This window comes from Marmota flaviventris, chromosome 2, assembly GCF_047511675.1.
Source record: "Marmota flaviventris isolate mMarFla1 chromosome 2, mMarFla1.hap1, whole genome shotgun sequence".
NCBI classification, from domain to species: domain Eukaryota; kingdom Metazoa; phylum Chordata; class Mammalia; order Rodentia; family Sciuridae; genus Marmota; species Marmota flaviventris.
In genome coordinates, this window is record NC_092499.1 from 180,792,666 (window position 1) to 180,811,088 (window position 18,423).

Sequence of the window (18,423 nt, forward strand, 5' to 3'; positions counted from 1 at the left end):
TCATATAAATAAATATCTGTCTAAAATCATGGCATTTGTAAGTAAATGGATGAAGGTACAGAATATTATGCTAAGTGAAGTAAGCCAATCCCAAAAAAACAAATGTTGAATGTTTTCTGGTATGTGGAGTGGATGCTGATCCATAATGGGGATGGTGGGGAAGGCATGGGAGGAATAGAGGAACTTTAGATAGGGCAAAGGGGAGGGAGGGGAAGTGAGGTGGCATGGGGGTAGGAAAGATAGTGGAATGAGATGAACATCATTACCCTAAGTGCATGTATGAAGACACGAATGGTGTGACTCTGTATACAATCAGAGACATGAAAACTTGTGCTCTATATGTGTACTATGAATTGAAATGCATTCTGCTGTCATTTATAACAAATTGGAATAAACAAATAAATTTAAAATTAAAAAAAAGAATTATAAAAAAGATCCATCAACATCTAAAACAAATATTTAAAAAAATTTATATTGGTCCATGTATAAATGTCAAAATATACTCTACTGTCATACACATCTAAAAAGAACAAATTTGGGGGCTGGAGTTGTGGCTCAGCAGTAGAGCATTCGCCTAGCATGTGCGAGGCCCTGGGTTCGATCCTCAGCACCACGAAAAAATAATTAATTAAGATAAAGGTATTGTGACCAACTACAATTAAAAAAATATATATACATTTAAAAAAATTAAAAAGAACAAATTTTAAAAATTAGTTTTCTTGAGCTGGAGATGTAGTTCAGTGGTCTAAAGCACTTGCCTTAGCATTTATGAGGCTGCAGATTCAATCTCCATTATGCACCCCCCGCCAACACACACATACACACAGCTACATATATGTAATTTCTGACTTTCCTATAACAAACATTTACCAGTAGGAAGAAAGAAGACAAGCATTCTTTTCTATTTTTATAGGAAATTGAAGAATTGTTTTATTTAGTGGGATAGAGATAGACAGAGGACAACCAGCTCGCATACTATTAAATAGAATAAAAAGGAATAAAAGAGTACAGACAACACAGTGAGGAATTTCCACAAAGATAATAGATTTGCATCACATGGAATATTTACATACAAGATGTTTTGATATTAGTGACCAGTTTATATCCAATCTTGTTTTCTAAGGTTCAAGAACATTCATTTAAAAATCTCAGACTTAAAATTTAAAACTAATGTGACAATTGTAAGCACACACCACTCATTTAAAACTTCTTAATAACTGCTACTCCTGAGTAAAGACCTTTTTTCCCCCTAACATTATTGTTTTCCTCAAGATCTCAAAGATCACATCTCATACTTCTAGTAGTAATCACAACAGGATTAAAACCCCAACCAACTAAGAAACATGCATTCTTTTTAAGGATAAAGAAAGAAACAATAATTTCATCTCCTTTGTTTCTACCAATTCCATTTCACTCACATAAGATAGAAATTCTGATCAGTATAGGAGAACAATAAACTTTAATGGCAGGAATATTGGGTTCAAATCCTGGTACCATCATTTAATTTCTTGAAAATGAGGCTAATGTCTATATTTATTTATTTTCATATTTTTAATAACTTTATTTTTTTAATGTGGTGGTGAGGATCAAACCCAATGCCTTGCCCATGCTAGGCAAGCACTCTACCACTGAGCTATAACTCAGCCCCTTTAAATATTTATTTATATATGCATTAAATCTCCCAGGAAGGAGAGAAAAGAAATTAACAGCAATAGATGCCATAAGAAATAGCCTCAGGAAATAGCCCAAAAGTACATCAAACTGAACAGAGGGAATTAGAGGTCATTGGGAATAAGAGTTAATGAGAAACTTTAAAGTGAACACCTGTCTTTCAATCTATATTGTAGATTTTTATGAACCATGTAAATGTATCACATAACCAAAAATTAATAAACTAGACCAGCCTGGGCAACACAGCATGACCATGTCTAAAAACAAAACACTGTCTTATAGAAACACTGAAATACATGCAAGTGAAATTACATGATGCCGGGGATTTGTTTCACATTAATCCAAAAGGGCTGGGTGTGTAGCTCAGTGGTAGAACATGTATTGAGCATACATGAGGCCCTGAGTTCAATACCAGCACCAAAACCAAAAACCCCACAAAGTAGTGATGGGACTGAAGATAAGACAGGCCATCAGTTGATAAGTACTGAAGTTAGGGAAATGGGTAAATGGGGATCATTACAGTATTTCTCTACTTTTTATCTATGTGAAGTTTCCCATAACAAAAAAATATTAGGGGCTGAGGTTGTGGCTCAGTGGTAGAGCACTTGCCTAGCATGTGTGAGGCACTGAGTTTGATCCTCATAACCACATAAAAATAAATAAATGAAATGAAGGTATTGTGTCCACTACAACTAAATATATATAGGCAAATATATAAAAGAAGGAATCACATAATTTTATACATATGGAGTGTTTTGCAAGATAAAATCAAAACAGAGAGAATGGTGCACATTTTATACTACCATATGTACAAACAAGAGTCGCTGGGCGCAGTGGCACACGTATGTAATCTCAGTGGCTTGGGAGGCTGTGACAGGACGGTAGCAAGTTCAAAGCCAGCCTCAGCAAATGCAACTCAGTGAGACCTTGTCTCTAAATAAAATACAAAATAGGGCTGCGCATGTGGCTCGGTGGCCAAGTGCCCCTAAGTTCAATCCCTGGTCTCCCGCATCCCTCTCAAAAAAGAGTCAATCTCTTTCCCTCCCTCCTCAACCCCATGATTGGCTCATATAGAGATCTCTGGAAGGAGACTCGTCATAAACTACATAGGAAGAAGACAAATTTTATACTGTACATCTGCTGTTCCTTTTGTACTGTTTGGATTAAAAAAAAAAAAAAAACCCAAAATAAACAAAAAAGAGTTTGGGTTGTATATGAAAATCTGTACCTCACTGGATTTTTCTTATATCTCTTTGCTCCAATATAATAACTGTAAGTTTCTTTGTTCAGAACACCAAATTTTCCCATTCTTGCATACTAAATACACCCCTTCAAATGTGATCTGCCCGGGGGAGAGAGAGAGAGAGAGAAAGAGAGATAGAGAGAAAGAGATAGATAGATATTAATTTTTCTTTCTCCTGTAGCCACAAGAAGATGAGAGGATACAATGAGAAGGTGGTCATCTGCAAGCCACCTCCATAGAAAAAAAGCCTCGCCAGAAACCAATCTTGATAGCACTTGATCTAGGACTTCTAGTTTCCAGAACTAGGAGAAAATTAACTTATTTAAGCCCCTCAATCTATAATATCTCATTATGGTAGCCACAGCTAATATACCTATCCTGCATTTAAAAGTATTTAATACTGAAGTTTATTTAAAACTGAAGTTCAGTTTAAAAGTTATACAACACTGAGGTCTTTCTCATCACTTCTAGGTAAAGCAGTTACCTCAGTGTTTGCCAGAGAGCAGGAGCAATGTCTATGTAAGTGTGTTTATATGAGTTTTAAGGTATAATTCAGTCATAATAAAATTTACATTTTTAAAAGTATTATTTCACAACTTATTAAGGTGAGAATTCTCCAAAAGTTATATGAAAGAAAGAAAAGAAAGAAATACTTAACAGACCAAGGGAGGCCTCATCTGTATAGATACAGAAGGCAAAGCAAACCTGCAGGGAAACACTAATCTGGGGTCTGCTGAGTCCACACACTCATGTTTTTTACATGACATAACTGAAACATGTAAAATTTATTCCTTAATAATCCACAAAGCACAGTTATGACAATCTGGGCCTTAACAGAGTTAACAGAGGGCACATTCAATATTATAAAGGAAGGCTTCTGTTTAGTACTTACCAACTCTGCAAAGCTAGCCCTGGAATGCAGAAACAAAGTATTGTATTCAAAGTATCACAGGGCTACCTTGGGATGGTCAGAGTTTTCTGGTACATTTTTATTATTGTACCTTTGCTTTTTTTGGGGGGGGGGGGATGTTAACATTAGGGTATGCTATGAAGTGATATGTTTATCAACAATTTGATGTCTGAATTTCTATCTGCTAACAGTCAAGAGCTAAGTTTTTTAAAAAATTAGTACATTAGGGGTCTGGAATTGTGGCTCAGCGGTAGAGCACTTGCCTCACATGTGTGAGGCAATGGGTTCTGTTCTCAGCACCACATTTAAATAAATGAATAAAATAAAGGTCCATGAACAACTAAAAAAATATTTAAAACAATTAGTACATTATAATTATGCAAAATAGTGGAATTTGTTGGTACATATTTATACAGGTACACAATATGACAGTATCTCCTCTTTCTCTCTCCTTTTCCCTCCCCTCTGGTTCCCTTCATCTATTATACTGGTCTCCACTATTTTTATGAGATACCCCCTCCCCAACACATATTTTTTATTTTTCTCTTTAGCTTCCACATGAGAGAAAACATACAACCCTTGACTTTATGAGTTGACTTATTTCATTTAACATAATGCTTTCAAAGGAACTGTAAAGACAGTTAAAAAATATATCATCTATATTTTACAGCCAGATGTATACCCAGTTTCCCCAAAACCTTCTTAGACCAGAATAATACATTATCAATAGAATAGAGTTATTTTGCTACTAAAAAGAAATTTGTGGGGTATATTGGTTAGAATAGTGGTTTATAAAAAAAAATAATAATAGGGCTGGGGATGTGGCTCAAGCGGTAGTGCGCTCGTCTGGCATGCGTGCGGCCCGGGTTCGATCCTCAGCACCACATACAAACAAAGATGTTGTGTCCGCCGAAAAATTAAAAATAAATAAATAAATATTAAAAATTCTCTCTCTCTTTAAAAAATTTAAAAATAATAATAATAATAATTAGCATACCCACATAGTTCTAAATCAAACATATGTAAGTATATACTAAGTCCCATTGCCAATGCTGACACTGTCCACCATTATCAGCCACTTCCTAGCAGGGAACCACTTCAGGTTTCTTATGCATCCTTTTAGTTTCTTTATGTATATCATATGTAAGCAAATAAATATGTAGCCTTAGTCTTCCTCCCTGCCTAATACAAAAGTATTATATTATACATACTGTTAAGCATTTTCCTGATCATTAATACATCTTAGAGATTTTTCTATGCTAGTACATAGAGATCTTCACTTTTTTAAAGCTATACAATTTTCTATTATATAAATATTACATAAATCAAGTAGTCTCTTACTGATGAACATTTGGGTTGTTTCTAGATTTTTAATTGTTTTGGTACTGGGGATTGAACCCAGGGGCACTAACCACTGAGCCACATTCCCAGCCCTTTTTTATATTTTATTTAGAGACAGGGTCTCGCTAAATTGCTGAGGCTGGCTTTTAACTCATGATCCTCCTGCCTCAGCCTCCTGAGCTGATGGAATTACAGGCCAGCGACACGGCAATGGGCAAGACTTTTGTTATTACAACATTGTGATGAATAACTTTGAATACATCTATAAGATAAAGGTTTAGATGAGGCTTAGTAGGTCAAAAGGTATAAATATTTGTAATTTTGATAAGCAGTGGGGTTTTTTTGAGGTAAACACAGACAAGTGTAAATTTCCATACTTTAAGTGGATTATCACAGCCCTCACACATCAATCTCTAGAGATACTAAAAGAGCTAGATGAGTTAGGTAAGGTCTCAAAGCTACAATTTCAAAATTCTGAGAAGTTGGAGACTTTACCTTGGTTGATTTCAGCTGCAGAAGGCCCCAAGCTCAAACTCTTCTTGTGCTGAGCATTTTTGGCAAGAAGTGTGTGCTTGTCATCATTCCCTGTATCCATCTCTGAAATGGTGACAGCCAGAATCCGGCAGAAATTAGCAAGCTGTTGCTGATCAAAATTGGATACTAATGAACTCAGGTTGGGAACTTCATCTAGTCGGATCATTTCCTATAGAAGAGACAAATAAAACAATTCCCATGCTCAGTGCCAGATTATTGTTATGTGCCCCTGTGCATTCCCTCCAAAATGGGACTCAATAATGTGACCACTCAGTCAAATTCCAGCTCTACAATTTGCAGTTGTGCAAGTTAAGTAAATTATGTATCTCTCATCTTTCCTTGGTATCTATAAAATGAGACAAACCATCCTCCTAGGATTAGTCCAAGGGTTAAATTTATCCTTTTGAGTACCACAGTTCCTATTCTCCACTTCTGCTCTTGTGAAGCATTTTTGCTTATTTAAAAACAAAAAACAAACAAACAAACAAAAACAAACCAGTCCTGCCACTCATATTATATAAATCATAAACCACTACTTTTGCTATAAACTTTTTTTTTTTTTTAAACTAGGGATTGTACCCAGGGCCTCATGCATGCTAAGCAAGCATTCCACCACTGAGCTATATCCACAGCCCCTTTTATTTATTTTTATTTTTGAGACAGGGTCTCACTAGGTTGCCAAGGCTGATCTCAAACTTGTGATCCTCCTTCCTTAGCCTTTCTTAGGTATTGTACCTGAGCCACAATACCTGGCTTAGATTTTTTTTCTTTTTAAGAAATAACATTTCAAATTATTTTTTTTCTTTCTTTTTTTTAAACTAGGGATTGAACCCAGGGCCTCACACAAGCTAGGCAAGTGCTCTACCACTAAGCTATATCTGTAGCCCCAGTAACAATTGCTTTGAACTTTGTGTTTGTTATTCCCAGAGCACACTTTTCTTCTTTTTTTTTAATATTTATTTTTTAGTTGTAGTTGGATACAATATCTTTCTTTCTTTATTTATTTTTATGCGGTGCTGAGAATCGAACTCAGGGCCTCGCATGTGCTAGGCAAGCGCTCTACCACTGAGCCACAATCCCAGCCCCACACTTTTAGTCTTATAAATATTTTCATTAAACTATATGCTACTGACCTCCATGCACAGTGTGATTATAATACTATACCTTACTTTTGATTCAACACTGAGTTTATCTACACTGATCCAAATAGCTTTGATTCAACTATTTTTCTTCACTTTATTCCACAATTTAAATGTTCTCCTTTTTATATATTTAGGTACGTACAACTTTTCACTATGATACGATGTTACAATGAACATTCCTACAGGTATTCTTTGTGTACATGTATATATATCCATTTACATAGAGCACAAAAAAGCAGTTATTCTCATTTTTTTTCTTGACTTTAATAGAAATATTTTCAAAGTTACAAGACTAATGTTTACTTATAAGTTTTAATAGATAGCCTACTACCTCTAGCTGCTGCAGTTTTGCTTTTGTTTTTAGTTGTAGATGGGCAAAATACCTTTATTTTATTTATTTTTATGTGGTGCTGAGAATAGAACCCAGTGCTTCACATGTGTTAGGCAAGTACTCTACCACTGAGCCTCAACCCCAGCCATAGTTGCTGCAGTTTGATTATGATTTGTGTCTCACCAAAGGTTTATATACTGAGAACTTAATCTCCAGGATGGTCCTATTAGAAGGTGGTAGAACCTTTAAGAAGTGGGGACTATTAGGAGGTCCTCATGACACTGGGAGTGTGCCTTCAGAAGGTATTTCTCCTGGGACTCTTTGGTAGTTCTTGGGAAAGGGTTGTTATAAAAGGTCTCAACCAGTCTCTGTTTCCTACCTCAAAATGTAATCTTCTTGCTCCCTTGCATATCCTCATACATTGCTACTTGTGCCCTAAGGCGATTCGCTTAGGGGCAGCCCTTGCCACAGACCCTGTGCAATGCTCTCTGGACTTTAAATGCTTCATATTTAGTTAAATTATTTTTCTTTTTTTCTTTCTTAAACTGTAAATGTTTTAAAAAAACCTGCCAGGCTAAATCCCAACTACTTGGGTGGCTGAGGCAGGAGGATCACAAGTGCAAAGCCAGTCTGGGCAATTTAGTTCAGATCCTTTCTCACAACAAAAAAAATTTTTTTTTAAAGGGCTGCTCAGTGGTAGTGTCACTGCATTCAACCCCTAGTACTAACAAAAAAAAAAAAAAAAAAATGTGCAAATGTTTATACTATGTGAGCTTTCCTTGTTTTAAATGGGTCTTGTATTCCTCAGGCAATACCTACTATCCTTCATCCTATTGATTTACTAAACTTCCACTAGATCAGGAATTTCTCTAGCACTGCACATAACACAGACTTGTAATTATTTGTTTCTGCATCTATTTCCCAAATAATTGTGACACTACCTTGAGGGAAGGGCATATTTTACCTTTTCCTAGAGTTCTAATGCATAAGACACAGCAGTGAAGGAAATCAGTAAACACGCACTAAAAAGCTAATGATTACTGAATGTTTTCATGAATCCCACTGCCCTCTATTTCTGGAGATAGAAGAGGAGAGGAATCTGCTGTGGAGGGAGCACCGAAAGCAGCTTCCACCTTTGTCTCCTTTCTCCAGGCATTACACACAAATGTTAGCTAGTCTTATTGGAAACCATGGCTTTCAGCTCTTTAGTTCCTCTAACACTGTTATATCAGTTCCAAACCCTACTTCTTTTTACAATTTTTATTTAATATTTGATACAGACAATATATTCTGAAATTAAAAAAAGGCATACTCTATATGCCTTTCCTGTTATATCTCTCTGCTTATGTCAGATGTTTTATTATACATAGAATCTAGTTTTATTTTTTTTAATATTTTTTAGTTGTAGATGGACACAACACCTTTATTTATTTATTTATTTGTTCATTTATTCATTTATTTTTGTGGTGCTGAGGATCAAGCCCAGTGCCTCACATGTGCTAGGCAAGCACTTTACCACTGAGGCACAACCTCAACCCCTTGTTTTTATTTTTGAGCTTTATAAAAATCAAATATTATTTATAGTCTTCTACTACTTGCTTCTATCAATCATTTCCATTACTCAGTTATATTGTTGCCTATAGCAACTGTTCATTCACTTATAATACTTTATAATATTCCATTGTATAAAGAGACATGGATCACTGACTTTCTTTTAGGTCCTGTTTTGAAATAATGATGCTACAAATGTTCTCATATATTACTTGATGCACATAAGTAACATAAGTTTTTCTAGGGCAGTAGTTTCCCAACTCTTTTGACAATAACCAGGAATAAGATTATATTTTCCATCACATTCTAATAAATACACATGTGGGAATACATAAATATGAAAAAAAATCTTCAGACAATACCCTTGCATGGCACACTTTGATCTTTTCTATTTAGTTGGTAAACCCACTAATTTCATAACTCTTCTAAGTTCAATCTAGAACTCTCATCTCTAGGAATCACTGTTCTGAGACTAAGCTTTCCCACAGTATGTTCAGGCACAGGTTACAAGTAACCCAGAGCAAAATACTAATGCTTTAGCCCTCTGAATAGAGCTTCTTTAGGTGCATGTTCAAATATAAAACAAAACAAAAAATATAAATAAATTCTTCTAATGTAAAAAAAAAATTAGCAGCAGATAAGAGTTTCCACGGATATACATTTTCACCAACATTTCCTCTCTCTGTCCCTCATTATAGTATAGGATTTGCATTTCCATGTTTATCAATGAAGTTAATCATTGTCTCTCTCATTTATGGCCTACTTGTTCCTCTTCTGTGAGATATTTGTTCATATCATTGTTTATTTTTCAACTAGGCTACTTGTCTTTTTCAGGCTGATTTGTAAGAATTCTTGATAAATTCTGAATACCAATCCTTTATTTATTGCATGAATTGCAATTATATCTTCCCGTCTGTGGTTTTGAGTTTCCCACTTTTCTTTTGGTGCCTATCCCCCTTGCAAACTTGCCAAGATACCCATCAAGTATAATAGAATCCATCATCATTTTTGGCAGCACAGAAATGAATAAGAGGGCATAAGGGATGAGGTGGGAAAAGTCATGAAGGAGCCATCACTGCCTCCTAAGCTGAGATTGCCAAAGAGTCTGGAGTTTCTGCCATGAAGGCCCCTCTCACACACTAGCTAGAGAACACAATAACTGGGAAAATAACAAAGCCTTTTTATCAAAGGGCACAAAGGGCCTGTTTCGGGCCTGCACACATCTCCAATGTGTTCCTAGAGACAATGGGTCACTTGTGCTACTTCTGCCTGGGAAATGACAAGCAAGTCCTCAGAAAAGCATAGCAGAAAGACAGAAATGAGAGCTTGGATAACCATGATGCACATGAGTACCCTACTCCCTGCAATAGCAACCTTAAGGAGCCCGCTCAGCAATTAAGGGGCAGAAATCTACCAAACAGAAACCTCTACAGAGGCTCAGAACAGATAAGGACTGGGGAAGTAAGCTCTTGAGTCCTAACAAGGACTACACCAAAATTCTAACAGTGAGTCTCTAACAAGGCCTTAGGGGTGGGGTGGGGGGTATCCTGTGACTTCTTGATGAGAAATTTTAAATTTACTGTCTTTATCTGGATCACAATTTTTAAATTTAATTAATTTTTAATTTTTTTATGGTACTGAGGATTGAATTCAAAAACAATCTAACACTGGGCTACATCCCCAGACCTTTGTATTTTATTTAGAATTAGGGTCTCACTAAGTTGTCCAGGATAGCCTAGAACTTGTGATTCTTCTGCCTCAGCCTTCCAAGTAGCTAAGATGAGAGGTAGGATCCACTGCACTCAGATGCTGATTATAAAAACACAAAACAAACAAACTATGGATAATCTGAATGTCCACCTTATAACCAAAACACAGGATTTCAGTGCTTACATTTTTGTGTCTTATGTTAGCAGCAATTAACCAACCTCAATCATTGAAGGCATCTAAAAAAAATTGAGGTGGACTTAATAAGCAAAGGCCAAACATTATCACCACGGGAAACACACTCTAATGAATAAAGGTTTCACAGCAGATTCAAATACATAGAACTGGTTCTAAAGTAGAGTTACCACACAGCGTATAACTGTATAAATATGCTGAAAAGAACATGTACCATGATAATTATTGAGGGGCAATTTTATCTTAGCAAAGAAACACTGGCCATCACACTAAATTCACAAAGTCAATTTGAAGTTTTGAGTTTCTTACTTAGTGTGATTCCAATTTATATATAGGTTTCACAGTCATAAAAGGCTCACTGATATAAGCAGCATAACCTAGTTTTATACTTGAATATACCTAAGTGACATCAAAAGTAATTTAACACTATGAATATGAAATAATTTCTTTTGAAGGAACTCCGCCACATTCAGGTTTGAGAATCTGATGATCTGATATATGCTCCCCCATCTGTTTAGTCACCTGCTAGAGGACATAGCTCACCTTTTTAACACCCAAAATATCTTCAATGAGGGTTGCTGTTTGTAAGAATGTCTTCTTACTTGTCATCAGTGTAAACAGGAAGATCACAAAATCATTCTTTTCTGCCAAACGCTTTGTAACTCCTTCCGTCTGTCACAGGGAAAGGGAAGAAAAAGCAGGATTGTAAATAGGTTGGGACCATAAAATATAAAGAGCATGGCCTTCCTTCCAGGTGCTGGAAAGCAATCCCACGTTGGAAAACTGGTACCCCAATAAATCTAGGACATCGTGTATTAACTGTGGGGAACAGCTGCAAACTCTCCTGCCATGCATCAAAAAGCCTCTGACCCTCAGACAACACTATGGAAAGCCACTCTAAAGCTGAGAATGAGAGAAAAGCAGGAGCAGTGGCCTCAGTTGGCCTGTCAAGTCTAAGCCCCAAATTTAGAGAACAAACATTATTTGCAACAGAAACTGTTGACTAGTGTGAGTGATTTCACTCAGAGCTAAAAGAACTACTTCAAAATTCTGCCTCCCCAATATTTCTATTTGTTGATCCTGGTACTGAGGCGCACATAAAATAAATCCAATTCTCTCAAATGTCTGAAGACAGTTCCTGTGTCTGCACCTCCATTCACACGTTCCCTTGTTAACCACTGAAGATGTGGTAGGGAGATAAATGGTGCCCCATTGGCAGGGGTACTTACACAGACACAGGTATTATACAGGATGCTCAGGCAGTCCTTGGACATTTCATCACTTACTGAAAGGGAAGGCACAATAATTGGTTATTTTTCTTGCTTAAAGGACAGTATAACATTATTATGCTTTTTGAATATAAGAACTGTAATAATTCTCTCCAAGATGATTACTTTTCTTTTAGTATATCTCCTTCCAGTCTGTCAAAAATCTATCTATCAAAGATTTTCACAGTGCCCATCAGAACCTAAAAACCAATTTGTATATTGCTTTCTGGTTTGATATAGCAGTCATTTTATTACTGCACCACATTCTTTGCATTTCATTTTCTGTGGTGCCATCATTCAATGAAGCCATTTTCCCTTCGTGTCTTGTTTAGAAAAAGCCAGAATTTTGAGGAGGGTTTTGCTATTTAAATAGACTATAAATAAGCAACTTAATATATGTGTGTAGCCTCTTTAAGCCTGGGTTGAATTTTCTCCTGAAGATACATTTTCAAAAGGAGTACTGGAATCCAAAGTATAAGCATCTTAATTGCTTATAATAAATTTCCATTGGAAGTTCTGCTAGCAGCAAACAAGGATACCACTTTTTATTAAAGATTCACCAACTGAGTGTTTTGTTTATTTTTTAATTGTTGTTAATTATGTTGGGCAATTAGCTTTTCGTTTCTGACCTACTACTGATTCCAATGAACTCAGTATTTCTCTGTGAGCAGAACAAGAGAGTAGCACAAAAAAGTAAACTTAGTTTTATTATCTCTGGGTTTTGGGGTCATAAAAATTAAGTCTGACACACAAACAAAAGTGTTTTGTCTGCCATTGCTTCTATTTTTTTTTTTTCACTGTCTCAATTCTCCCCTATGCTGCCATAAATTCTCCCTGCGATTCCAATGAGCAGTTCTGCTAAGCTGGCTTGACTAGATAGGTTGCCACATAGATCTTGAGACAATGCAGGTGCTCTGTATCTCTCATCACTACCTCTCAACCCATTTAAGCCTTTTTGCTTTATTTATTTAGTTACTTCTGAGCAGGGTGGAACACCAGACCAACCTATCTCAATATTTCTAGGCTTTCCAGTTTAAAAGAGTTGTAATTCATGCATTAACCAAGTATTCATTTAGCACCTACTCTAAAACAGATAGTGGTAGCAAAAAAAAAAAAAAAAAAGGAGAGACAAATTTTCAGCCCTCATGGTACCCTATAAATCTAGTGGGAGGAAATAAGGAAAATAAACAAATGCACCACCAAGTACTTATAAGATGCTACTTGCTGTCAAGATAGAGAACATGAAGGAATTAGTGTACAACACTAAGACATTAAAGATGAATAGGAATTTTCTTAACCACTACTGCACAAATGAGGGCTTATGTTAAGTGTAAATTCTTCAAAAAATTAACAAAACATTTGATGAATGCTTATAGAAGGGCATTCATCAAATGTTAGTTGAAGTCATCTCTGGCTTTTAAAATGTAATGCACTTACTTTTTTGAAATTAAATACTGAATACCTAAAAAGAACATCTATAACATGTATAAGCCACAAATAATAAAAGAAAAATACCCACATACACACCACCCAGCTTAAAAAATTAGACACTACCAAAAAACTTTTTATCATATGTGCTGTGGTAATGACTAAACTTTTTACAAAAAGCATATATGACCTTTATAACAAAAATCTAATAGGTCATAGATTTTTCAAAAATGTAAATGAAGTGATATTATCAGGTTATTCCTTACTCTTGGTTAGCTATATACATGAAATAAGAATTAAAAAAAAAAACAACATAAAGTTGGATCAAACAACTACTAAAAAGTTTACAGTGGCTCAGGAGGCTGAGGCAAGAAAATTGCAAACTCAAAACCAGGCTCAGCAACTTGGCAAGGCCCTAAGCAACTTAGTGAGACTCTGCCTCAAAATAAAAAAAATAAAAAGGGCCAGAGATGTGGCTCAGAGGTTAAGTGTCTCTGCATTCAATCCCTGGTATAAAAAAATTTAAAAATGCAATTAGTTTAGCCCCTTGATTTTCATGCTTTCTGTTTTGTTTTTGAAAGTGCCAGGTCTATATTTCTATCCAGTGTGGAATGAAGGAAGAGTGTTGCTTAGTTGGGGATGGAGAGAGCAACTGCAGCTGAATTAATAAGGCATGTTCTCACTATTAACAGGAAGAGAAAGAATAGCAATCCGAAGGAAATGCCATCATACTGGCACATTGGGAAATGAGGAACAGGGCCTGATGAATATACTTACTTTTTAGTTTCTGTCCCCGGATAGAGATTGTAGGCCTCATAAGAATTTCTACAAGAAGCTATTTAAAAACAAAAACAACAAAAGGAATAAAAAAATCTTAAAAATTAATTCAAAGCACAAACTATAAAACAATCTTTGTTACTACAACTCATGGCCTGAGTAGCTCTCACAGTACTACAAAATCTTATGCCAGGAGACGGTGAGATTCAGTGGAAGAAGCATTATTGTCAGAGTCAGAAAACCTGGGTTCTAGTCCCAGTTCAGCCACTTATTTTCCATGTAAACTTGAGCATGCCAGTGCCCCTATTTGAGCCTTACCTTTCTCATTTTTATAAATGAGTAAGTTAGATTAAGGTAATCTCTGGGATTCAATGTTGCTTAATATTTGAAAAGCTACGGAACTTTTTTATTACCATGACTCTTCTTTTAGTTAAAGAACACTCATGTGTATGTTTATTAAAAAGGTCTCAAAAGATATACCATAAATTATTGGCACTGATTTTTTACCAGGGACTATGGATGATATGCATATATTTTTATTTTACACACTTTTAACAGAGCATGCAATTTTGCTTAAAATTTAAAATAAATGTGTATTTAAAAATCCATTCTGTTGAAAAATAATTTATAACTGATAAAAGGGTTAATCCATCAAGAAGATATAAATATTATAAATATACACGCACATAATAGTAGAGCCCCAAAGTACAGAAGAAAAAGCTAACAGAATTAAAACAAAGAGACAATTCAGATATTACAGGTGGATCTAGTGGTGCACACCTGTAATCCCAGCAACTCTGGAGGCTGAGGCAGGAGGGTTGCAAGTTTGAGGCCAGCCTCAGTAACTTAGTGAGGCCCTAAGCAACTTAGCAAGTCACTGTCCCAAAATAAAAAATAAAAAGGGCTGAAGGTGTGGGTAAGTGGTAAAAAAAATAAACCCTAGATTTAATTCCCAATACCAAACAACAAAACAAAACAAAGCCAGGTGGATACTTGTTATGGTCTGGATGGGAGGTGTCCCCCAAAAGCTCACACATGAAACAATGCAAGAAGGTTCAGAGAAGAAATGATTGGGTTATGAGCATTAACCCAATTGGTGAGTTAATCACCTGATGGGATTAACTGAGCGGCAGCTGAAGGCAGGTGGGGTGGACCTGGAGGAGGTGGAGCATTGGGTGTGTGGCTTTGGGGCATACATTTGTATCTGGTGAGTGGAGTTTCTCTCTCTACTTCCTGATCATCATGTGAACCACTTCCCTCCTCCACACTCTTCTGCCATATTCAGCCTCACCTTGAACCCCGAGGAATGGCATCTGCTGCCTATGGACTGAGACCTCTGAAACCATGAGCCTCCAAATAAACTTTTCTTCCTCTAAAATTGTTCTGGTCAGGTCCTTTCATCACAGCAGCGAAAAAGCTGACTAAATCAATACTTTAATACTCTGTTTTCAATAATGGATAAACAACTAGGCAGAAAAGCAGTAAAAAAATGAAGATTTGAACACCACAAATCATCTAGGAATAAAAGACATCTTTAGAATACTCCATGCAGCAACAGCAGAATACCTCTACTCAAGTACACACAGAACATTCTTCAGAATAGAATCATGTACAAATTATGTTCTCTGGTCACAATGAAATTAAAAATGAGAAAGAAATATGGGAAATTCATCAATATGTGGATAATTCAAAAGTTGTCCTAAATAATAAGATTAAAAAAAATAATCACAAGGGAAATTTAAAAGTATCTGAGATACATGAATAAACCAAAACTTATAATATACATAAGCAATGCTTACAGGGAAATTCATAGCTAATGACAATCTTTAAAAAATTACTTCAAATCAATAATCAACCTTCTACCTTAGGACACTGGGAAGAGAGGAACAAACTAAACCCAAACCAAGGAAAGAGAAGGAAATAGGTATCAGAATGGAACTGGTGAAAAAGAGAATGGAAAATAACAGGAAAAACGACATGCCAATAAATTAGATGATCTAGATAAAATAGACAAATTCCTACAAAAAAAATTGATTCAAGAAGAAACAGAATATCTTAATAGTCCTATAAAAAGTAAAGCAAAGGAATCAGTGATCAAGGATACAAATAAACATCTATGCATCAAGAAATGCAGAAGCCCAAGCAGCTTCACAGGTAAACTATTCAAAATATTTAAAGAAGAATTACCATCAATTTTTCATAAACTCTTCCAAAACACAGCAGAGCAAGGAACACTTTCCAACTCATTCTATGGGGCCAGAATTACCCAGATACCAAAGTCAAACAAAGATATCATAAAACCACAGACCAATATCTCTTACAAATGTACACACGGGACTGGGGTTGTGGCTCAGTGGTAGAGCGTTCGCCCAGCACGTTTGAGGCCCTGGGTTCGATCCTCAGCACCACATAAAAATAAGTAAAATAAAGGTATTATGTCCAACTACAACAAAAAAATAAATATTGAAAAAAATAAATATCTTAGAATTGTTCACAAACTTACATAATTTGAAATTTAAAAAAAAAATGTACACACATAAAAAATCCTAAAAACACTAGCAAACCAAATTCAGCAACATATAAAAAGGCTTATACACCATGACAAAGTGGGATTTACCCCCCAAATGGCAAGGTTGGTTCAACATATAAAAATCAATTAATATAATACACCATATTGTTATTCTATCCTAGTCTTGTATCGCCTGAGTGGCCTTGTATAATTTTTACTTTGCCCTAATCTTGCTTGTCTTTGAGGACAGGATGCCTGAAGGGCAGACACTGCTCTTTAGTACAGCTGGTTGAAACTGGTTAGATCTAAAAAGGTGGCCAGAATAAAATACATAAATATTCCTCCCCTTTATTATCCTGCCCTTCCCCCTCATTTCTTTTACTGTAGATTTATAAACTTCCCACTAGACCCTTAAGGGGTAGGAAGGTGATTTGTGAGTTTATCTCCTATTTTTTCTATTCTTGGACAAAAATAAAAGTCTCCACTGCTCAATCAGTGCTTGGTATTTTTATTGTTTCCTACAATTCCCAGAGGGAAATAGTACCCAGTCTTTGGGAATAAAAAAATTAGTAACCATATCAACAGAAGAAAGGGTAAAACCCACACAATCTCTCAATAGATACACAAAAGCATTTGAAAAATATTCAACACACTTTCATGATTAAAAAAACTATAATCAATAAGGAATAGAAGGGAATTTCCTCAACCTAATAAAGGGCATTTACAAAAAAAAAAGTTCACAGCTAATTTCATATTACTGGTCAAAGACTGAGTGTTTTCTCACAGAAAACAGAAAGAACAAAAATATGTCCACTTTCACTACTTCTATTTATATTATATAAAGGTTCTAACCAGGGCAAAGGTTTTTTGTTTTTTGGTTTTTTTTTAAGGGGGGGGGGGTTCAAATTGGAAAGGAAAAAGCAAATATCTCTATGTGCAGGTGCTATAAACCAGAACACAGAAAATTCTAAAAAGAGTCCACTAAAAAAATAAAAAATATATAGAGCTAATAAATAAGAGTTCTGTAAACTTTTGGGATACATAAGCTATACATATAAATAACATGATTTCTACAACTATACAACTATAGCAATGATTAAATCAAAACTGAAGTAAAAAAAAATTCCAACTAAAAGGGACCAATAAAAAATAAAAAAATAAAATAAATTTTAAAAATAATAATAAAATTCCAGGGGCTGGGATTGTGGCTCAGTGGTAGAGTGTTGCTCTAGCACGTTCAAGGCCCTGGGTTCGATCTCGAGCACCACATAAAAATAAATAAATAAATAAAATAAAGATATTGTGTCCAACTACAACTAAAAAATAAATATTTTAAAAATAATAATAATAGGGGCTGGGGATGTGGCTCAAGTGGTAGCGCGCTCGCCTGGCATGCGTGCGACCCGGGTTCGATCCTCAGCACCACATACAAACAAAGATGTTGTGTATGCCAAAAACTGAAAAATAAATATTGAAATTCTCTCTCTCTCTCTCTCTCTCTCTCCCTCTCTCTCTAAAATAAAAATAAAAATAAAAAGTTTAATAATAATAATAATAAAATTCCAGGGCTGGAGTCGTAGCTCAGTGGTAGAGTGCTTGCCTAGTACATGTGAAACACTGGGTTTGACTCTCAGCACCACATAAAAATAAACAAACAAAATAAAGAAGATTCTATTTATCAAAAAGAATAAGAAACTTAGGAATACATTAAACAAGTGCAAGACTGTGCAATGAAAATATAATTTTTTTAAAGAAACAAAAGATAATCTAAAAATTGAAAGATATCCTCCCTTAAATTGACCTACATATTCAAAGT

The 18,423-nt window shown here is 35.5% G+C and overlaps 1 protein-coding gene across 2 annotated transcripts in view; it reads right to left on the minus strand.

Annotated features, from left to right (window-relative positions):
- Positions 1-18,423, minus strand: part of Trpc4ap (transient receptor potential cation channel subfamily C member 4 associated protein) — a 79,983-nt gene that overhangs the window by 34,084 nt on the left and 27,476 nt on the right. For both annotated transcript variants that reach the window (XM_027945090.2, XM_027945089.2), the window contains exons 4-7: positions 14,099-14,156; positions 11,855-11,910; positions 11,169-11,297; positions 5,661-5,868 (exon numbers count right to left, since the gene is read on the minus strand). In XM_027945090.2, the coding sequence (XP_027800891.1) occupies positions 5,661-5,868; positions 11,169-11,297; positions 11,855-11,910; positions 14,099-14,156 (451 nt within the window). The remainder of the gene's footprint in view (positions 1-5,660; positions 5,869-11,168; positions 11,298-11,854; positions 11,911-14,098; positions 14,157-18,423) is intronic.